The sequence below is a fragment of the Malaya genurostris genome, chromosome 1 (genome assembly GCF_030247185.1).
Source record: "Malaya genurostris strain Urasoe2022 chromosome 1, Malgen_1.1, whole genome shotgun sequence".
Classification (NCBI taxonomy): Eukaryota; Metazoa; Arthropoda; class Insecta; order Diptera; family Culicidae; genus Malaya; species Malaya genurostris.
In genome coordinates this window covers 72,917,097-72,941,886 of record NC_080570.1, presented here as the reverse complement: position 1 = coordinate 72,941,886, position 24,790 = coordinate 72,917,097, and the positions used below count along the sequence as shown (strand labels likewise).

Below are 24,790 nucleotides of genomic sequence, written 5' to 3'. Positions count from 1 at the left end.
TGCCGTGGTTTCGATTGGTCAGTTTTATGTTGCGAATCAATCGTTCGAACACATTGAATAAAGTTTAACCGATTTCCAACAAATTTATTTTCGAATCTAAAGGTGATTTGTAATCAAATCATAAATTTGTGTTTTGCAGAAAACATTTAGAAAGCATAGCAGTATAGTAAAATGCTGTTTTTTTCTGGCGAGCCTTCGAATATATGCGCGGTTCCTAGTTTTTACGCATAAAATTTTACATCTATTAGGTACCTTATGGAAAATACGCCATGGGCAAACATGCTTCATTTTATATTGAATGCATGATTATACCAATGTAATAAATATGTAGACTATCGAAAACATGACAAAATTGCAAGAAAAATGAAAAAAAATTTTCGCAGATACTTTGCACGAAGATTAATTTAAAAATTTTATTTACCGACATGAAAAAAAATTGGTCCTGAGTACGATATTTATTTATTATATTGCATTTGTCACTTCCTTGATGCTTGGAATCTTCCTAAAAAAACTACCTGCGCTGCCGATCCTTCTTTTGCGCAGGAATCGCGTACGTACACGTTCGAGTGAAAACAAGAATGGCTTGTTCGCATTCGTTCGAAAGCATGTGTTCGTCGAATAGTCGGTACGGACGTAAGCAAGCATGATGATACAAAGTCAGCGAAAACAACAAGTCAAATAACAAATGATAGCAAAGATTTTTAATTACAACTAAAAGCTGTACCAGAACTGATAGTTTAAAGTTGGATGGGCGTTGTTCTTATGCATGTACGATGTTTAAAAGTGTCATTGATTCGAACGTAAACGGGAATTCGAATTTAATATACTTTCGAAGGTATCGTCTACGACCGTAAACAAGAATGAGGGTGATTGTTTCTTTAATCGAAAATATAGTATCCGATTTTATCACGAAGTTTTGACTGGAAGTTGAGTAATCCGCAAAATAAAGTAACGACTCTACTAATAATATGACTATTGGTACGATAATCCTATTTGAATTTAAAAAGTATTTTTTTCCAGAGAATTCGAAGAAATATCGGATTGTTCTAGTAAATAATAGTTCAATAATTGTATAAGATAATGTAATCTTATTGTATTTTTAGTACACTCTTCTCACTTGATGGATGAATTGCCAATAAATTTTTAAAATAAGTAAGTTAGATATTTATCTACCAGTTTCGGTTAGCTAAAACTTACTTCATTAAACATCTCATTCAGGAATTTTATTTGTTAACCACAATATAGTGGTTGTAATTTCACTTTTTGAAATTATAACCTCATATTTTCCCTACAAATGAACCTTGAAATATCCAATTGTTACAATCGGTAACAGGTGAGCAGAGTTTATGTTAAGGAGATGTGAACAAAATGTCTTTGTAACACATAGCAACATGGGTGCTAAACATTAAACTTACCTTGCGATAATCAATTATTGTTAGTAATTTCTCCTATTGTTATTGAATCTGTTTGCAGTAGGATTATTCGACCCGAAACGGTTACTATTACCATTTCCATTGTTAAAGTTATTGAATCTTTGTCCCCCAGCTCCTCCGCCTACACCTCCCTGATGATTTCTGTGTTGATACTGATTATTATTGTTATAAGTATTCCTTCCGCGATGCTGGTTTTGATGAAATCCACCACGATTCTGAAACCCGCCGCTGTTTTGCCTTGAATTATAGTTGTAGGGAATTTGATTTGCGAACGGATTAGGCAGCAACACTCCCGAGCTGTTAGCATTTCGCGAGATCTCACTCATGACCTCTTGCTGATATTGGTTGATACGACTACTTAGCTGTTCGAACACGCTCATTCCATCGCGACTGTTCGAGCTGGAAGCGTTCGCAGAATTGCTGTTATGACTGTTGCTTCCAGCGGACGAATTTGAGCCACCAAAATTACGGTTGCTAGTGTTGTTGTTGTAGGAATTCCCACCTGAAAAAGTTCCGAGAAAAAAATCGTTACATTAATGCGTGTATCAGTTCTAAGATTCGTAAAAGTGGTTTTTTAGCATTTATCTATTTTATCTTGAAGTAGTATTTCATTGTAAAATTATAGAATATTTCATAAAATATCAACAAATTCATTGGTTTATCGGTTATAGTAAAATCAATTAATGTTGAACAACATATGCAACATTTAGTAAGAATTCGGTGAAAAATTCTCTTTAAGGTCATTATTTGTATTTTTCTTCCATACCCAGCTTTCATATTTGTCGTTCGGATAGCAAATATGTACAAATCCTTCTGAGTGCTACACTGAAAACCTTCTTTTTCTCGGTATGAATCAATGCTCACCACCAAACATCAATTCTAAATCACCGCAACACGGATAAAACGGGATGAATGGAAAACCCGAAGCGAGTTTTAATGCGCCTGCATTAAGCCTCTTGAAATCAATTTGCAATTTATTGTCTGGTTTTCAACATTTTCTTTCATTTCTCTCTCATTGCGCGCTATTATTCTCACTCAAGTGTCACTCTGTCGAGTCTCTCTACATGGGCCCTGTGTAACATGCATTCGCTTATAATTCACGTCACATTACACACCTACCTAGTGGATTCAATCGGTAAAAAACCTCCAACCATTATGTGCATTTTGGCCGGAAAGCAGCACCCCGAAACGAACCTATTCATCCTATGACTGCTTCCATGAATGAGAAAAAAAAACTAGACCCAGTAGGTATTGACAGTTGGCGTTCGACATTTGGATGAATTAAGCATACCGATTGGTCATCAATTGAAACCTCCTCAAATGACGGAAGTGAATAGAGTGGTTGCTTGAATTAAGGACTATAATTATACTCTCCTACTCTGGAATAATGCAACGTAGACGATATTCTTGAAAGGAACTAAATTCGTTCACCAAATAGTATCACAACCTCAATACCGCTTAACCGTTTGGATTGTTCGTGAAATAGAAAACTTTACACCCACTGGTTAGATGTTATTTGTGTATTTGACTGGTGAGAAGAAGAATCATGTGGCTATCAATAGTAGAAATAAGAATAGCAATTATCACATTAGGCAAACAATTCCTACGCGACGGGAGTAGGGCAGTATGTTCACGCGGTGACAGATATATTATATTGCAATGAAATTCTTAAGTTCTTAAATGAAACAATAGTTCAGACCCTTAAAAATACGAATTTCAACAGCGAATACTTGATTGCAATTATCTTTCAAATTGCCGATTTATGATAACTTGTTCATGGTTGATTAACACCGTCGGAAATATGAAACGCGTTATTCTCGGAACCACTTTTTACTAGCTTGCTGGAAGGATCAATCAATAGTTGTCCGATTTGCATAAAAATTTCATTTAATATTGCTTGGATGTATTTCTAAAAAACACGGAAACATTTTTGTATCATAAAAAATTGGTTTGTTATAAACTTTAATAACAGTCGGTTCATGGCTGAACTTATTTCAACAGCATTAGATTTGTTTGAAAACTATTGTTGAGCCATTGATCAAGTTCGATTTGCATATGGTTGATTTCAGCAGTACTTGCTGCCGGAAATATAATATAAAAATGATTTTAGGATAAAATTATGATGATGCTGTCGTTCTCTCACATTTGTGTTTCGGTTTCTGTTGATTCTATGTTTATATTTTTTTTGAAATAGAATGTTAATATATTTCCGGCGCACTAAATTTATTTTAAACGTGGGGGTTTGTGCAGAACTATTATGGTTCCAAGGCGATCCGCGATATAAAATGGTTGAGAAACACTTAAACTTCTCGGGGATGACCAAAACTATTTCGACAGTATCGTTTGAAAGTCGAGGACCTCACAAGTTCCTATCTCTTGCCTCCCCGCGAGTCTATGATGACATTTGGTCAATGGAACGGCGCCGACTGGGTGCTATCGCGTTCTGCGTTAGTAGCCGAGTGAAAGGGTGCGAATTGCTTTTTATGTAATCACTCATTTGAAACGCAAGAAATATTAAAAATCATTTAAATAGGTAAAGTATTTCGGCTTGACGTCCTATTGTTCAAATGTATTTAAGCCCGTTGATGTAATTTTAAACTGTCTTTCATTAATCAAGAATTTTAGTCCACTAGTTTTGATAAAAACTGTCTATAACAACTCTTGCTTTATAAAAAGTGTTCAATATCATATGTCCCAAGAATGTAATTGACTGGTTCCGAAGACTGAAGGTTTGGATACGATTGGTAAGAAATAGGACATTGGATGCAAACTGGAATATTGGTAAGATCAGAAAATGTTAATCGTATATACAAAACTGAAAACCATAAAAATACGCGTCGATTGCTTGAACTATTGAAAGGCATCACTGTCAAACAGATATTTTTAAATTTTATATGGATCTGACTTCCGGTTCCGGAATTGCAGGGTGATGAGTGAGTTGTAAAGATGATCTAATTTTTTTTAATATTAAATTGATTCCTCTAATTTACAGGCCTTGTAAGTTGAAGACCACACAAACTCACATCGGATATACAGGTTCCACGGAATACGGTTCCAGAAGTATTGGAAATAGTGGCCAAAAACACACTCACCTAAAAATGGAACTAACACATTGTTCTTCGCGACGGCTTATCCGATTTTCTCAAACTTAGAATCAAATGAGAGGGCTTACTGTCCTTTATACAAATGTGAAATTTTATCTAGATCTCACTTTCGATTCCTGAATTAAAGGATGATAAGTGTTTGAAATTTTAAACCGTCGTATAGTGCAGCGACGCAAAAAAGGAAACATTCTTCTAGCCAGAGCCTAAAACTTCCAATTTGTAGGACATGTTAGTTGCTGACCACACGAACCGACTTCGGATATATCGGTCCCTGGAATCCAGATCCGGAAATGCCGAAAAGTGTGGCAAAAACTTGCGACCGATTTTCACAAACAAAAAGTAATCCAAAACTACAGGGAGGAGTGTGTTTAAAATTTCAAACCGTCATTTAGACAGATGCAGCAAAAAAACTGGAGTAAAACAAATTATTTAGTTTTGGCTCTAAACTTTTTCGATTTTTAGACTATGCTAGTTTACTCCCGAACAGACTTCTCTGTTTCTATTCAATGAGCAGTTTTTTCAAGAATACCACAGTAATATTGCTAAGAATACAAGTCACATAAGAAAGGCATCTTCACATCACTAATAAATAAAAACAGGTTTTTCTTCGTATCATCAGATTTTAATTCCAGTTTCCCACGCGCCTGTTCAGTACTTCTCAAAAGGCCGTAGTTCCGGTGTGTTCGGGGGATTGTAGTCCTCATTAGCATTGTACCAATCATAAACATGTAAATAAGTCACGAAGCTTAACCGGCCAGAAAAGTAGACGATTTTGGAGGCATTTTTTGTATACCTACCCGTTGATCGTCCCGGTTGGCACAAATTGAGTGCCCCGCTTTCCACATGATCAAATTGCTTGCCAAGTCATGTATTTTTGACAAACTGACATCTTCTGCATTCTAACGTCTTCTGGGATAACAATAAAGCTATGAAGCTGCGAAGTAATGTATTTATCGAAGTTACGTTAGGAAAGATTTTGAGGTTGAAAATATAAATGTGATATATAAAACGGATCAGGGAAATTTCGCCGAAAGCCGTTTCGCCGAAAGTCACTTCGCCGAAAGGGTCATTCCGCCGAATGACATTTCGCCGAATGTCATTTCGCCGAAAGCCATTTCGCCGAAAGCCACTTCGCCGAAAGGGTCATTTCGTCGATTCCTGCAGTGGTCTTAATATTATAATTGGAAATGATTTCAAATAAACACAAATTAATGATAATACGTTAACGCCCGTTTTTTTACCTACAATTGTACTTCTTGAACAAAGATTGATTCTTGTACTCTGGAATAAAGATTGATTCATGAACCTCAGAACGGACTTCCCAAGGAAACTTGTTGACTATTAGTCACTAAGCATCAAAGCAATTGCATAGGAGTATCTACCAAGTAAATGTATGTGGTATTTTCCGTTTACTTGGTGAAAAAATATCTAATGCGGCTTCGCCACATCGATATGATTCGTGTACTGTCCGACCTCGCTCCTGCTCGTTCGGACCTAACTAAAGCAAAGAAACCTAGCTTTGAGTAGACCGGGCAAACGAGGCGGTTACAGGTTTGTATGCAATATACCGCCGCTTCCGACAGCAGGTCGGTGGCCAACTCAGCCGGCGTCGCCTCGGCGGCTTTATACCGCCGAGTCATGTTGGCTTCGGTAATGTGACTGCGCCACATTAGTTATACAGGAAACATAATAACACACAAAAATAATATGATGTATTCGAAATTACCCTTTCGACGAAATGACTCTTTCGGTGAAATTACCGTTTCGGCGAAATGACCTATTCGGCGAAATGGCATTCGGCGAAACGACTTTCGGCGAAATGGCTTTCGGCGAGATGACCCGCCCCCATATGAAACAGTGTTATTCCAAGCAAGTTCAAATTTGTTCTTGCAGATTAACTCGAAATTATGTTAATGATTTGGGACGACATCTGCTGTTGTTTAATTAATCATGCGATATCATAAATGTACTGGAAAATGTAGCTTAGTTTCACTATCTGGAAGTCTCACCGTAGTTACTCATAAAGTAGTACAAAAGAACGTTTTGTTCAGAAAAAAATTCAGTTCAGTCAAACGAACATTTATGAAACTGACATTGAATCAATCTGAAAACGCTGTATTTATTGTCATCAGACCTGAACTATGATAACAGAAGACAAGTACGCTGTCAGGGTTTTCGAATAGAAAGTGCGGCAATGGATCTGATGACACGTTCCTCTTTTAGTATGGAGATTTGTGTTTCGAATCACTTTACCTGCATAAAAACCCTTAAGTTTTTAATCATTTTTAATGAGAAAAAATGTACATTACAAAAAAATCCGTTTAAAGATCCCCATAGGTCGCATCGTTTTCAAAGCATTCAAGTACTTTCATACATCAAAAACATAGTTTGAAAATATTTCCGTTTTCTAAGTAGAGCAATTTCAGGTCGTGGTACAAGCATATGACAACTGGCTTCCCAGGTAGATGTGAATGACAGATCAAGACTAGGATGATTACAATTTTTAATAACGTACAATAACAATGCAGAATCAATTAAAAAATGCAAAACTGTCGTGTTGCCGTTTTTTGTCATAATTTTGAACGCATATAACTTAATCATTTGTGAACGGATTAATATAATTTAACTATTAATCGATTAAGAGACATTCAACTGTAACGTCGTTTTAATATTTCAATAGTACACCAATGAAAGATCGATTTGATTCGACCTATGTCTTCACGAGCCAATCACAGCATGTCATAATGATGTCATCCTCTTGATTCCTCTAACACGATCGACTGTTCTGATCGTTACTTCAACCTCGTATTTCATTCAGTAGTACTTCTGCTTCGATCGGGTTAGGGAAGCTCTGTTCGTGAACCAGACAGGTCGTCTAGCTGATGAATGCAGATATCACACGTAAATAATTTTCTAGCTCAGTTGATGCAAGGCCATGCAATAGAGCGAATGCCTTTTACGTGCTCTGTTATTTTCTGTGAGTGTGTGTGGGTAACGCGGTTGCGTGATCAAGCATTAATTAATTACATTTGCCGCCGTGTTTTGTTTTATTCACTATACATTTTATTTCACTGGTAGATGGCATACGAAGGTTTGAAACCATGTAATTTCGGAACCGGGAGTCGGATCGGGATGAAATTCAGAAATTCCGCATGGAATCATAAGACCATTCATTTGAAACTAATTAAGCGAAAATAGGTCAAGACATCGCTGCGAAAAGAGAGGTCAATTTTAGAGTTCGTGAACAATATTCCCGTTGCTTCCGGAACCGGAAGCCGGGGGCTGGTAGTCTATTTGCCTGGCCGCCAACTAAAAAGGCACATCGATTGGGACTGATTTGAGCTCAGTTTTTATATATCTTTTCGTGTTTTGCATCACTACTCTGTATAACTGTTTTAAATTTTCAGCACTCTTTACCCAGTATAATTCCGGAAGGGGATGTCGGATCCGGATGAAATTCGGGAATTTGTATGGGATTATGAGACTTTTCTTTTGTACCTAAGTGATTGCATAACCTTTCTATATGAGAAAGGCAAAACAGTGAACTAGTTACTCAAAAAATTTATATTTTAAGGATCCCGAAATAATGCGGTCATCAGAAACGCAGAATAAAGCTCACAAAAGTTGAGAACCGCAGTGTATTTGTGGAATATAAACAAAATTTTAGCTCCGACAATTTTTGACAATATCTGCTACAATTGTCTTTATAAACAAAATATGTTTTGAGATTTAGATTTCATCGCAAAATCGCATTCCCACAAGTTGTTGAGATCCGTTCATTTTTAACGGTGATATCGATATCTTTGTGTAAGCGACTTTGCCCCCTATTCAGAGGGTAGGAGTTTTGTGCGCTGTATGATAAAACGATGCTTGGGAGCAACGTGAAACACGATTTTTACACTGTTACATGCAATTGTTTCTAAGTACCAAAGAGACTGTGAACAGCATCCTTTTTCATGACATTTTGCTCAGACCGATTTTAGCACGGTTCGTTTTTGGCAACATAATCGTTCGAATATGGCATATGTGAACCAGATGATATCAGCATTTTCGAGTTGAAAGTAATTCCATAATTATATTGATTTAAACTACTTACAGCAATAAATGCTGGAAAAACATAACTTCCATATACCATACGACTCAGTTCGTCGAGATCAGCAAATGCGTGCGTGACAAATAATTTCACTCAATTTTTTCGAAGATTACTCAACCGTATTCTAAAAACTCAGACTTATATGAACAGTCGTATACTTTAAAACAAGGTTCCTGAATTTCATTTGGATCCGACTTCTGGTTCCGGAACTACAGGATGTGAAACGAAATGAAAATAATGAAACTCATTTTTCTCGTAGATGGCTGAACCGATCTAAGATTCAATTGAAATCTAAGAACCATCTAAGATTCAATTGAAATCTACGAACCATCTAAGATTCAAATGCAAGGTCTTAAGATCCTATAAAACTTGCTTTTTAGTCAGATCGGATTCCAGGTTCAGGATATACAGGGTGATTAGTGTAAAAATGCCTATTACAAAAAAAAATAATTAAATTTATCGGGTTCACAGATTTGAGTACTCTATAACCAAATAAACTTATTTCAGTTTTTGCGGTATTCAGTTTTCGATTCGGAAGGACCCAAAAATGTAATTCGCGCTACGATTTCTCACAGATGTCTACACTAATTTTCAAAAATGTTGAATCGAATGGTTACTATACAGCTCCTTAGGTGAATTTAACTGGTTTCTGCTGCACTGATTAGAGACCATTCACAAACCACGTAACAAGACCAAAATTTTGACTCAATAGTCATGTTATGTTTTTGAAGCTCATTTTTAGAATTGCAGATTTTCCCCTAATATTATTTTATCGATGACTCCATTTTCGGGTATTACACCCGAAATGTCAAACTATTCAAAAAAATTTTCACAAATCAAATCAACTATTCATATTTTCTTCGAATAACAATTATTACATTTTTTATTCAAAACACTCTTAGACACTGATTTTTTCAACTTGTTATTTACTATAATTACGCACATTAATGCAATTTCGACGGTATCACGTTGTTTGACACAAAGAAAGGTACAATTATACTATCCTATTAGCTTAAAGCTACCGGTTCGTATGCATTCTAACAAAGGCTGTATCTTTTAATAATGATATATCGATAACTTTATTGAACTTCGACAAAGGAATGTTGGAGATTATAGAAGTCCGATTCGCATCGGCTACAGTTCAAATATTTTGAATTGAATGCATCGCATCGGTGACATGTAATTTAACACCAACTCAGCATCGATTGAATTTCCATTAACCTTTGTTTGCCGAAACCAAAATAAAAACGCCTCCGGATGCATTCTCGGCAAGCGACTCCACTAATCCACCAGGAACACCCAACAGCATAAATATTGAGCTCGAAACAGGGAAGACTAAAAAAACGTCTTGCTTTGTTCGTCTATCTACAAGGAATCGGTAGAAAGGATGAACATGCATAACGAAAGATGCGAGCACTCAGATAAAGGTACTTATGTAGGCCTAATTGAACCTATCATTATCTGCGAAGCAATCTCATTTTACGTGGGATCTAAATAATGGAATCCAACCTATCTGAGATGAATGCAAACATGCGTGTGCTCCTTGCGCCTTTCCTTTGACACTGTTCTGGTAAAAGACATCGATGCTTGATATGTCAGTATTTCCAGGCAATGGAAAATCCATTTGTAAACGTTTATCTTCTCTGAAGATAGACTTAGATGTGTGTTGTTCGCCCTAGCAATTGATGTCGGTATTGAAAAACAATTGTATTATTCCCGTTGTGTCTTTCAAGCATAGCGTCGGATATCGAAGAACTTTCCAATCATATTAATACTTTTTTTTCCTCAGAAAATGCTGACATTCTGTGAGCAGTTCAAAAATATGTTCGTCCTTTTCATTTACATCGAATCCCGATACGAAATCACAAAATAAATTGACAGAAAATTCAGCTTCTCATTGAAGCTTTAAACAGAAATCCCACGTCAAAAAAAACTGCAAGCTAAGAATTACATTTTCAGATAGTCATGTGCTCTTTATATTTCTGGTATAAGAGCTTTGGGGTGAAATTTTTAGCTGTGATATTGACTTATAACAAGCATTTCAGAAGTTTAATGTGTACCAGGTTTCTTTCTTGTCTTCTCGAATCTACTATTCTTATAAACACTTTCCTGTTTCTTCGATTGTACAGCTTCCACATATCCAATTAGGAATTTTTTGGTGGACAAGTTTTTTTTTGTATTTCCAATATTGTTACGCCTCCAGTGTATAAAATTGCTTTATGAACAAGCTTAGTCACACGACTTTCAATACAAGAGTACGTGGATTTGCTTGATGAAAGATTGAAGATTTGAATAATCCTATGCTATACGTATCCACTTAGGGAAAAGGGGGAAAAGTGGGGCACATTTTGGTTTAATGTTTGGTTATGGTTGTTTTTTTTTTCACTAAACCCTCCGTTCACGAACTAGCTATAGCAATTCGGAACACCTCAAAATATTGAATTAATCGATTCATTAGTTTTTGAGATATCGAGCTCACCTTAAATGACTACAAAATGATTTATTAATTTTTAGTTGATTTGACGTGAAGTTGCCATAACTAAGATCAGTTTTGGCAATAACTGAATGGAAACATATATTGAAGTAGCCAAATGAATGAGAGAAACTCACAGAAAAGATGATTTTTGGAAAAAGATACGATCAGAGCCATGACTCGAACCTGTGTTCTTATGCGTTCCGAGCATACGCGTTTGGTGAGCGTAGAAGTTCCCAAAAAACCTCGTCTCACCAATGCCAAAAAGGTGTGCGGCAGTTATTAAACCAAAAGGCTACAGTACAAAGTATTTACTTTTTCTTTATTTTACTTTTTGATGATAATATTAAAATCGTGTTTTTTGATGATAATATTAAATCGTGTTCAAATGGTGAGATAACTAAATCCTCACAAGTTCCTATATCATGCCTCCACGAGCGTCTATGATGACAGTTGGTCAATAGAATGGCATCGAATGGGTGCTATCGCCTTCTGCGGTATGAGAATTAGAGGGTGCGAAATGGCTTGTAGGTTGAAGCCCATCCTAAAGTGCAATAATATCATTGAATTATATTACATTGTATTATATATTGTTGTTATTATTATTATTATCATATTATTATTAATATTAATATTATTATTATTATTATTATTATTATTAAAAAAGAAATATTATATTTCCTGCAGTACTGCGACGAAAGAAGAGCATAACTGCGACATCAACTGTTATATATTGTATCATAGCATATTACTTCATATATTATCGCCTTATATTATATTTTGTTATGTTATATTATGTTGTAAGGTATTATACTGCATTGCATTATATCATATTATATTGTATTATATTATATTATACAATATTATAAGTATATGTATTGTGTTATATTGTATTATATTACATTATGTTATAATATATATTGTATTATTCTATATTATGTTATATCACAGAGAACAGGTATCCAACAGTCATTCATGCGTGCAAAGTCGTGTTCAAAGGTGATTTTTAACGGATTGTATGCTTTACACAGCTTTTTAAAAAGGTTGTACTAGCTTGGATGTCTGTTCTCTGTAGTTATATTATATTATATCACGTTATATTGAATTATATTATGTTATGTTATATTGTATTGTATTATATTAAATTAAATTCCGTTGTATTGTATGATATTGTATTATATTCTATTATATTATATTATATTATATTATATTATATTATATTATATTATATTATATTATATTATATTATATTATATTATATTATATTATATTATATTATATTATATTATATTATATTATATTATATTATATTATATTATATTATGCTTAATTATATCGACAACGAGGAGGGGCAGGGAGTGCATCAGGGTATCTTACAAGTGAATGACTGGATGATGGAGTAGATTGTCAACCTGAGTCACGCGGGGGAAGCTTTGTGTTTCTCCCTGAAGGTCTGAAATGAGTAAGACGCACCCTTCTAACAAACAAACCATCAGGCGGGTTTAAGCTGGCATAGCGAAATTCTTTATTATATGGCCGGATGTTCTTGCTGGATGGCGCAGGGTCCTCAAAAACCATTTTGGCCTTCTCAACAGCAATTATATGATAGCTATCTGATAATCAAATTCGGATCTACTGTAAGTCTACCCGCATACACTATTATATAATTTTTAACTTCCCTGAAAGGTAAGAAATCGATTTACACTGAGGTCTCGTTTTACGCGGGGGATACGAACCGCGTAAAAAAAACTTCTGAAATCCGCGTAAAAAAACCGCGTAACTTCGGAAATCCACGTAAAGAAACATCCAACCTAAGAAAACAAATTTTTCGATGCCAAATATCTTAGAAATGTATGAAACGTCAAGATCTGGTGTAATCTAAAAAAAAACTTTTTTTGTGAAAATCGACTTGGGACATAGACAAATTTTAAGACTTAAAAAATCGATTTTTTTTATGCCGAAAAAAAAACGCGTAACTTCGGAAAACCGCGTAAAAAAAGCCGCGTAATTTCGGAAATCCGCATAAAAAACCGCGTAAAAAGAGACCCCAGTATAGTTCAACAATTCCCAAAAAATGCAAGAAATTATGTACCTGCAGAAGGCTTTTGAGCGCTACAACAATTAATGATTAAAAATTATGTATTTTATTTTCACGAAAAAAAGTTACGTTTGTCAGTACGTACCATTCTTACGAGAAAAAAAAATTATGACGAGTATAATGGAAATTAAATTCTTTGTTGCGCATCGAAATTGCATCAGTAAGATAGACCAGAGTTTGCACCCACTCGGGCAAAATAAGGTTACACGTCGCTGAGCGCAATGAAATACCCCGCTTTTCCCCGAGAAAACATGTTTTTATTCGACTGGTGGGAAACACGATAATGCTCGGACACGAAAAAATAATACATTATAGAAACGCATGGGAAAATTCGAGAGTGTTTCAAATAAAAATTCCAAATGTTTTCGGTAGATGGTCCCATAATGCAGAAAATCAAGCATATCCCGCTTTGCCCTCCATTCTCCTATTGTTTAAGACAGAAACTCAACTTGTTTTGGCTATTTCAAAGAAACTCGAACTTGCCTCGATTTTAACAGCCTTTTTCAATGTTGCCTGGATCACCAACAATTATTTTAAAGACTAATAATGAATAGTCTTATTTAATTGTTTTGTACATAAATTTCGATTTGCATACATAATGTTTTCAAGTTTCGCAATCGTCTGGTCAATTATAAATTTAGATACAATAACAATATTACATTGTGATGAAGAACATATGAGTTTGAGCGATCAACCCTGGTTGCTAATCCGTTACTGATCGGGATTAGCTGGAATTGTACAGATAATTTCTGAATGATCAGACCTGGGACTGGCAAATCATCCTTCATTATACATCTTCTGGTTACAACAGAAGTCTTTGATCAGTATCGGTGCCGGCAAGGCCCGAACGTAGATCGACTACGGAATGGGAAGGGATTTTAGTCCAACACTTGTTTTGACTAGAGGCCGTATATACTACTGCGCATTCCACAAGTGTCACTGGAGAAGGATGTTTGCTAGTATAAATTTCAGAAATGATAGTTTCAACAATATCCGATACAGAAGTCCCGGGAAGTCTTGGTTCACAGATCTTATTCGTGGAAACTGAAAGAAATTTCCAAATACTGTCGCGTGACGAATAAAAAAATTCCCTGTTATTTTACTAATTTAAATTGCTTGCTACAAAATAAACGAGTGAATAGGACTTAGACGAAATAGTTGATTCATTATAGTGACATATTCTATCAATTATATCAAATCATCTTAAATCACCAAACAAAGGTCATCAGATTTCACGCGCATCTTGATTGTTTATTATTTCCACTTTATTATTAACCGCGAAAAACGGTTAATTGGTTATATTGTCAATGACACAAAAATCTTTAAAGTTGTGAAATGTTTCCTGGATTGCTTTGAGCTACAACAAATGATACAAATGTACGTTCAATGGTACTCAAAAAACTATTTGTGTTTGAGTATCGAGAAACGCTGATTCATTTCCTTCCACCGTAAAACTGATATACGATTATTGCATTGCGGGAAGATCTCTAATAAGAGTGTAGAATGTAATTGATCTTGATGTCATTTTGGATCAAAAAAGACTTTTCGACATCATTATTATGAGATTTTAGCCAAAGCCAATCGTCAACTCGGTTCCATCAACAGAATACAGTTATTTGCGATCAATCTTATTAAAAACAATTAATTTATCTTACTTATGAACATGTCAGGAATACCTTTTGATTGGTCGAATTCAATTTTTTCCACAGTTTCGCCGTTAGTTTTCGTAGTAAAGTCAGAAAAAAAGATGAATAGGAGCAAAACAGTCATGACAGTAAATTTTGCAGATCTTCTAACTACCATAAATCTATTGTACGAAAAATTTGCATAAGAAATACTACCTTTGAAAATATTTGCTTAGGTTTTTATAAAATTATTGAGCAAAGTCGCGTTTTTGATCGTTTTTTCCCCACTGTGCACTGGTGGCGTGGATTGCTCTGGTTTTGCACTTTTGAGCAGAAATGCGATATTCTGACGGTGTTTCATTGCCATTTCTGCTCGCACTACATCGTTTTACCCCAATTTTCCCACAAATATAATTTTAGTATGAATTCAGATTTACAATCCCGAAGCAGATCCAATATGACCTACCAATATTGGTTCATATTACGTAGAAAACTTCAGTGATCCATGTACACATAATGGGAATGACAGTACTAGTCCGTTTAATCCTCTTTACCCCAATGTATGTCATAAGTTGTATCTATGGGTGAACTTTCTTCCATATTTCGAAAGCAGGTCGATTACAGTTGATGAAAATCGATTGATATGACCAAGAAAGGCATAAAAATAAGATTACAAATGGATTCAATGACCGCAAGAATATTGTTATACCGTTTTTCCCCAATTTATTTCATAAGTCGTATTTCTGGTTAAACTTTCATTGGCATACCGATAGCAGGCTGATTGCGTTTGATGAAAATCTATTGATATTACGAAGAAAGACCTAGAAATATGATTACAAATGGATTCAATGACCGCACGAATTGTGTTATACCGTTTTACCCTATTTATTGAGCCTTAATATTTTTTTAGTTCAGCCTTTTGATCTTCCATTCGAAAGCAGATCCAATACAAACTATCAATATTGGTCCATATTACGTAAAATACTTCAACGATCCAAACACATTTTATGGTTTATAACTGTCATAAAAGGTTTTATAACAGTTTTGAGGTAAAATTTTCCTGAATCCTGAAAGGAGTCTGGTCGAATCGATTATTGATAAAACAGATTAGTTATATTATACTAACATTTTGTTGAAAATACGCATTGGCTTAATGAGCTCTTTGAACATTTTCGCAGTAACATGATCAATGTACGTTGATTTGAAAAATTATTAAAAAAAACATTAAAGTGAAAAAAATATGTTTTCATTCTTTCGTTTTTTTTTTGGTACAAATAATTATTTCTCTATTTTCTTATCACCACTCATCAGTATCGTCAGTGTCTTCTGCTGACAGTGATTCGTCTACGACAGATTGATACGACTTATGAAATAAATTGGGGTGAAACGGTATAACAAGATTCTTGCGGTCATTAAATTCATTTGTAATCTTATTTTTACGCCTTTCTTCGTAATATCAATCGATTTTCATCAACCGCAATCAGCCTGCTTCGGTATGCGAAAAAAACTTCAACCAGAAATGCGACTTTTGATATAAATTGGGATAAAACTGGTTAAACAGGCTAATACTGTCATTCCCATTGTGTTTGATTGGATCATAGATGTTTTATACGTAATATGAACCAATATTGATAGATCGTATTGGATCTGCTTTTGGATTGTAGATCATATTTCAAATGAATATTATAACTAGAACAGAAAAGGTGTAAAACGGTACAACGAGTTTGCTGCTGTCATTAAAACTATATGCAATCGTTTTTTAGACTTTTGTCGTGAATACGACTTACTTTACTATGGGACGCCTTTTCAAAATTTACCCGCTGATAGAGTGGTAAGTTTTTGATCGTGAATATCTCATGTTGTATCTAACGTATCAACATCATTTTTGCTACATGCCATCTGGAATATGATCATCAATTTATGATAACATTTTCAGTTGTATGACATAACCACAAATTATTCAAAACTAAAGTTTTCTGAAATGTTTGGTATCAACAAGTGTCAAAGAAGAAAACTTATGACGCGTGCTTGTGTTACCCGGACCCGCCTTACCGTGGGCTCCACAGCTCAGTTTCAGCTGCAGTATCGAGAATTCTGTTTCTGAATAAAATTTCAGAATTTAGTTTCAGATACAGAATCAAGCATTCATTCGCAGTGTGAGTTCAAACAAGAGCGAGTGCGTCATCCAGCTGCTAGCCGTTTTGTATTGGAGAAAAATACAACGAAAAGTGAACAAAGATGGGACACATTATACAAAACCAGCCCTTCAAAGGGCTCTAATTTGTCTTTTAAAGAACTTTTAGAATTAGGTACTTGTCTGTTGAAATATGCAAATCGGAAGTGAAAATTATTAGTTTAGTGAAGGTTTACAGTGTGATCGATTCTAATTAGAAAATTTTCGCTTACTTTTATCGACTTTTTTGGCCTAAATACGTCTCACTTTACTATGGAGCGCCTTTTGAGAGCTTATTTTTTATTCCATTTAACATAATTTGCTCTCCAAGTCATTAGAGATATGATCAGCAAAGTGTGGTAGGATTTTCAGTAGCATGAAGTAACCACGAATAATTCTAATTCGAATTGCATTTTGCCTAAATATTTCACAAGTGAATAAGCTAACAAATTGATACTTCATTCATTCTAGCCTGCGTAGTTGACTCAGACCAGAATTCTAGAGCTCAGTTCTGGATTTCAGATTAAGAATCCAAGACTAGATTTTCTTTTTCATTTTCACAATTCAGATCTCGTCCAGAAACCAAGGCCAGAATCGAGTTCCAGAATTCTGAATCTGTGACTGAAATCAAATTTTAGGATTTGATTCTGCGCCTGGATTCTGGAACTGAGATCATGGTCTCGATTCTAGAACTGGGCTCTCGAACTAAATTTCAGAAATGAATTCTGGACTTCGATCTGAATTTTTAGATTGAATTCTGGAACTGAAGATGCGTATCAGACTAGAATTCAGTTTCAAAATTTCTGTCCGGAGTTCAGAATTCAGTGTCAGAATTCTAAAACTGGGTTTTGAACCTGAAGTTCTGGAACATCAGGCCGATATTTAGGATTTTAATTCAGATTCATAATTCAAATGTATGTCCAGAATTCAATTCAAAAATACACTACAGAATCCATGTTCAGAATTCAGTTCAACGCAGGATTAGAATTTGGTTCAAGAATTCAGTTCTACAATCTAGAAGAAAAACTGAAATCAGGAAATAGAATCTGAAGATTTTTGAACTAAATTAATTTGAATTTCGGAGCTGAGTTCGGGATCCAAATTTTAAAACTGAAATCTGAACCGGAATTCCGTAGCTAACATTCAGTTGTAGAATCTAGGTCCAGAGTACATTACTAGGATTGTTAGGTTAAGAATTCAGTGCCGAGCCAGAACCCTGATCTCGAATTTAGTTCAACAATCCAGAATTAAGTTCTAGAGTTCAGCTTCAGAATTGAGTCTCAGAATCTAGCATCAAAATTAAGAATTCAGAATCAAAATTCAATTTTAGCAGTCTGCTTCAAAATCTGGTTCCAGAAATCCAAGTCCAAAATTCAGATTCTTCAATATCAAATACACTGAACCATTCTTTTTATTCGTATTCACGCCATCCGGTTATGTCTATGACATTACTCACCCATCTTTTTTTACATCAGAAAAACTCTATTCGCTCTTCTGCAAGTTCTTCGGTTTTATGTTATATAGTTAAGCTTGCATACAAACAGACCCTGTCAGCTTGGAGCGAAATCAATCTTCAGTTCAGCAACGCCATCGCACGGCATCACATTCAACATATCATGTCAATTGTATGGGTGCGCAGTGCTGCTATTTTGGCGCGCACGAATTTGATATTTCTCTCCTCTACTCCTATGTACAAGATTCGATGCGGACTCGCCTGAGGGCGCCTTACCGCAAAAAAGGATGTTGCCAATGATTTGTTCGGGAAATGTGAGAACTGGCTATGTTGTTAATATGGTGTCTTTGATACAAAGCGGTATAAAAGGGGAATTTGGGGTAGAATGAACATGGAAGCGTTTCGTGCGGTCCTTCTAAATACATGGAATCGATTTTACTGACCATTTTACACCAAAAAAGTGCTTTGTGGTCAGCTGTATCATGCCTCCAAAAAATCGTTGCGTTTTTTGTCAATTTTTCCCCACTGTTCAGTGTTTTTCGATGAAAAACGCCAGAAAATTTGTGCGATATGCTCTGCGCCTGCTGAGCCCCATGAATTTATCGCCATATGCCAATCGACGTCGTCTATTGAATCTCGGGCCATTGGAAACACGACGAATCATTGCTGCTAGACAGCTTTTGGGAGATATTGACAGCCCAGCTTTGCTAGTGCGGTTAAGTCTCTATGCACCGGAAAAATCACTTTGTCAGCGTAACTCTCTGTTCTTGGAATCAACGAATACGGTGTATGAACAGCACGAATCTTTTCGCTCAGTAGGTATGCGATTCAACCAGTTTTCCAGTTTTTCAATTTTTATATGTCGTCAACGCCTGTTTGACCTTTTTAATATTATTAATCGTAATAATTGATTTTAGTTTCGTTAGTTAATTAATTTTTATTCATAAAAAGCCAATCCGGTATCATTTCCTTATCATTGGGAGAGGTGCATCCGTTTAGTACGAGTTAAATTTAAGATATCTGAATTTTGTCAGGGTTTGCTGTTGTACGGTTATATAAGCATGTATTTTTCAAACCTAGTACGTTACCAACTTTGCTTTCGATATCTGATCGCGTAGTTCTGCAAGTATCAAAACTATTTATTCCACAATCTCTTTATCTCTGTCGCATACCGACTCATCACTATTATTTAACTTCTGATTGACAATTGTCCAACATTTCTCAATAGTGCATAATTGAGGGCAGTGGGGTAGATTGATATCCACCGCGTTGTCTCGATCTTCACTGTAGTTAAAACTTGCCAAATCATGCTAAAACATGTTCATTATGAACTTGAATGTACTGGAGAATAGGCTTTCTCAGATGCTCCTGCTTGTGCATTTGAATATCTATAGGCTTGTTTGTTTCGAAAAACCTGGGTTATTTGTTCGTAGCTGCAAATCCCAGATTTCAGAATTTATAGCCAACAAAAATTTTTTACTTGTTAGGAACATCACTTCGACTAATGGCTTTATACAATTTTGTAGGGAAATCGCTAATAATCCTTCTTCACGTTCATTTTGTCGTCCAAGAGGATACATGCTTCGTATTCCGTAAGAACCTCATTATTATATTCCCTCTGGCGAAGTTCTGAACAGTTTGGTGAACTGGGTGTTTCTGGAACGTATTTGACCTCATGTGCCTTACACCATTCCAGGACAGATTTTTGCAGTGAATTTCTCCTTGTCATCATTATTGCGCACCTTTTACACTTCGTAGTGTTTAGCTCTTGCCTCTGCATGACTTTTTGTAAGCATAATTTGACTTACCTACTTTGCAAGACACATTTCACACAAAAAAAGGCGGGTGGGTAATGTCAGAGACATAACTGGATGTCGTGAATACGAAAACAACTGACATGTTCCTTAACACTTCCGAATATCAATTAGTTGATTAATTGTATGAATTATGCAAGCATTCCCCTTTTCCACATTTTTCGCAAAAACAAAGAAGGCTTTTCACTTGATCTCGATTACTGTGAATTTCACACAGCGAAAAGTGCACAAATCTAACCAAACTGTTCCAGATTTGCACTAAACTGAGGATATTTCCATTCAATTTGCGAACAACAAATCCCAATAGTTCTTTAGAAAACTTTTAGAGCCATTAGAACGGCTGATTTTGTGTAATGCTCTCCACCGTTGTTTTTTTCACCAATGCTAATGACTGGCAGCTGTGACGTAATCGCTCTTGTCGAAAGCGAAACTAGCTTTGCAAACGACATAAAATACATCTGCTCGCAGTGGCGATAGAATCAAAACTGAACCAATTTTTGTTGAGAGGCTTGTTTTTACCTGATTTCGTTTGTAGCTTTTTCACTAATGGGCGGTCCTAACGGCTATAAAAATAGCAGCATATAGAATTTTAATTTCGATATTTCATTTCGGATTTGCATTTCATTGAAAGAAACTATCCGGATGCTGTACGGGATTCATTCCTACCTTTCAGAAGGACCAAATTGTGGAACTCACTACGATATTAAACACTGTTCGGAACATTTTCTCGAACGATTTGTTGTGCAGCAGCAGATATTTTGTGTTGACATGGGTCAAATGAGACAGGTTTTTCAATAGTGTACTATTGAAATACTTCAATGCTTTTTCTTTACACGTTTAAGTTGAAAAATTTGGATTCTATTGGTAGTTAGATTATATAAATCCTTTCACAGATCACTGAGCTATGAGCTTTGAAAATACGAGAAAGGCAAACGCGCCTTATGAATTATCCTCTTTGATACTCGTTTATACCAAACATTTCAGAAAAGTTTAATTTGGAATTATTTGAGATTATGTCACACAACTGAATATTTTGTCATAAAATTGTGATCATATTTCCGATTGCATGTAGCAAAAATTATGTTGATTCGTTAGATACAACAAGAGATATTCACGATCAAAAACATATCACTCTCTCAGAGCGTAAATTTTGAAAAGGCACCCCATAGTAAAGTAAGTCGTATTCACGACAAAAATCACCTATAGACCACATTTTGCGAACTTCACTAAATGATAGTTTCTATGCTAATTTGAGGGTGTTTAATACGAACATAATAGAACTATCTATGTATTTGGGTGCATATTGTATTTGCCATAGTTGCCAAAAAAGTGCCGTGGAGCAAATAAGTAAAAGATTAGTGGGGTAAATTGGTACACTAACATTTATTTTCACATGCCATGATTGTTTGTGAACCTCAAAAAATCCTTTGGAGAACTGCAGACTTGATTTTCCATTTTGCCCTTCCACTTACCATTTTACCCCAGAGGTGGGGCAAAATGGTAAAAATTATACTTCGGAAAAAATCTGTAACCAGATTGTTTCGAGATTTAATCACAAAATATTAATAATCATAGAAAAGAGATTACCCAACAAAATGAATATAATTATATGTATGTGTGTGACAATTTAACACATGAAAAACAAAAACAAGACTTTTTCCCCAGTTTCCCTTACATTCCAAATCAAATCCTTTTAAGAGCGAGTTAAACAAATTAATATTAAACATAAACCATAATAAAAACTCGTGATAATTTCTGTCTCGTTACCTTTATAGTAACAACACAATTACAAAAAGCTCCTAATGCTTTAAATATTTCATACGACACTAATAAATGAATGACACATTTTACATTTATAAAGCTAAATAACAATTTCTGAAACTAGAAACGGTGATTTTCTCGTAATTACAAGTGTTCAGTGTTCTTACTGGGGATGATAACTACCGGTGATTCGCGTAGTTGCATTCCAAAAATTCCCTTTGTCAGCGGTAAATGTCGCAAAATTCTTTAAACCACAAGTTACAAGTCGCACTCATAGCCAGATTACAAACTAAACGCACGTTTTCCCTCTTCCGAAGCTCGTCCTACATGAACAATCCGGTGATTATAATTACCCGTCACACAGTAAAACGTGCTCTAGTACTTGATTCAACCCTCACAGAGAGCGACTGGCGGGGGCAATCACAACACAGGAGCCAAATTTTGTGCCGTCAACACGCAAATTGTCACGACCGCCACAAAGTTAAGCCCCGGTATTAGCAGCACGATCTCTCAGCACCAAAGCTACTGTTAACGCTTGGAAGCATCCCCCACAACAAGCTCCACAGATAAAATCATTCAGTCAAAAGGTAACAAAAGCAAAAATACTCACCCCTGGAGAAATTGTTGTTTCCACCTCTTCCACCACCCGCTCCGGTGTAGTGGTTCATCATCCGGTGACCAGCACTTCCCAATCCACCTCGGTTTGTCCGTGGGCCGAACCCTACGACAGGGCCTTCATTCGCTCCCAGCACTTTTGGCTGGTCACGAGCACCTTTCAATTTTCGAGATGGAAATACAAAACCATCAGCGTATTTCGGATCTAGAAACTTGACCGTCACTACCTTGTTCTCGCACACCGGTTCGAGGTCAGGAATAGGTGAAGGCATCACACCATCCTGTGGTACGTTCTCCTTCGTAGGAATAATGTTGCATTGCATACAATCTACCAGGATGGGGACCTCACGCTCAAAGTCAACATTGCCATCATACAAATTCTTAATCATTCGATACGATTCTGGTCCAGGCGACAAATACAGTCGAGCAAGTCCGTTTTCGTTTCGCATCCCTAGGAAATAAATGAATAGATAAAAGGAAATGATTATTTGATAGTAATAACGGGAGAACTAATGATATGATTAATTCAACAGATGGATTTCACGGATTAGTGTAATTGTACCAATATCATCAGATATTAGTCTGGCAACCATATTTCGCTGTTTTCATGGATTACCGTCAACGAATTTTCGTGAAATTTCGGTCAATGTCTTCGCTTTGATCCAAAGAAGTTATATCACAGCAAAATTATTGTGGAAAATATACTATACTTCTGTTACAGAAGCGCAAAGACTTATCCTTTGAGTTAAAGAATGATGGACGAGCTATGATGGTTATATCTACAGTTATCCTATATCATCATTAAAATTACACGTAGTTAACTTATCGATGTCGAAGTTTAATTTGACGTCATAATGACAATGACTAAATGATCCCACCAGACACATAGCATTGCGATCTTACAACCGATGTTGATGATATTCCTGATTTTTTTTTGCGTTTCGGATTCCCAAATTATATATATTTTATCATCAGTTGCAATTCGATACAAAAAACTCCTTTTTTCGCATATCACACTGAGTCTTTGTTTTTGATTTTCCATCTGTCATTATGCTAGTTTGGACGTACATCCGCTACATAAAATGAAACGTCCTACCAGCACGAAGAGTCCACTACAACCTTGTTGCATGATGTTATCTACAACGTTGAAAAAGCTTTCTCACAAAAGCAATCTTACTTGAGAAATTTTCGAGATAACGTGGCTTTCAATTCAATTCTGGAAGCAGCTCGTGATCATGACATACTTTTAAGTATCATAAATTGGATGTACGCAATGCCTAGCAATCGACTTCATTGCTCACCGCTACGGCAAGCAGAGATTAGAAAGCTAATACCGTTTTCGTTTTTGAACCTAGACGCGGGCTACTCTGACTCCGAGTAAAACGAACACGTGGTACGCGCCCTAAACAACAACTCATGAAAAAAATAAAAAATAAACAAACTCGGCTGGATGCGTGGTGCGACCCGAGAAAATTTTCAGAGCGAAACTACGCGATTGGAGTCCGATCTAGAGCGACCTCAGGTTGCTAAAACAAACATATCAAACGTTGTTTGGGCGACTCTGGGTCAGCTTTCGGGCTGCTCTGATCAATAAACGAAAACGGTATAAGTGTCCTCAAGGATGTACTATCACCACTTTTATGGAACCTATTCGGTGATGGTTTGTTCAGGAGAAACTTAATGGCCTTGGATTCCCGACTTACGGTTTCGCCAACGATTATCATATATTGATGACCGGTATTACAATTAACATCCTCTTTGATTTAATGCAGCAAGTTCTACGATCTGTTGAGCACTGGTGTTGTCGGGTTGGATTATCTGTTTTTGTGGTTGATCAAGTTAAATGCGTCGGGGTTATTCTTGGCTCAAAACTGAATTGGTCTGCTCACATTGACTTCAGGATTAACATTTCGGCTAAAGCAGACAAGCTTTTGGAAACTCATGGGGACTCAAACTCATTAATTGGATACATTCACGAAATCTGCCTATGTTGCATTAGAGGCGCCATTGTGCCTTAAGAAGCAAGACTCTTTGCTAGCGTATGAGTAATGCCAACAATGGATGTGGAGTGTTGTCGTAAAACTATTTATTTTTCCGGCAAACTGCTTTTCTAACCGAAAACATTTAGTTTTGTTTATTTTGTGTAGC

General features: G+C 35.9%; 1 protein-coding gene across 2 annotated transcripts in view; it reads right to left on the bottom strand.

The window, feature by feature from the left end:
• Window positions 1-1,101: 1,101 nt before the first annotated feature.
• The window catches only part of LOC131440458 (5'-3' exoribonuclease 2 homolog), a 42,007-nt gene continuing 18,318 nt past the window's right edge, over window positions 1,102-24,790 (bottom strand). Inside the window, exons 3-5 of one of the 2 annotated variants that reach the window (XR_009231395.1) lie at window positions 22,870-23,093; window positions 22,638-22,799; window positions 1,795-1,935 (exon numbers count right to left, since the gene is read on the bottom strand). Coding sequence is in view for 1 of the 2 variants with exons in the window: in XM_058611747.1 (XP_058467730.1) it covers window positions 1,436-1,935; window positions 22,638-23,093 (956 nt within the window). In the remaining variant the exon portion in view is untranslated. Of the gene's footprint in view, window positions 1,936-22,637; window positions 23,094-24,790 lie in introns of both variants that reach the window. The other variant, XM_058611747.1, reaches the window with a different exon arrangement.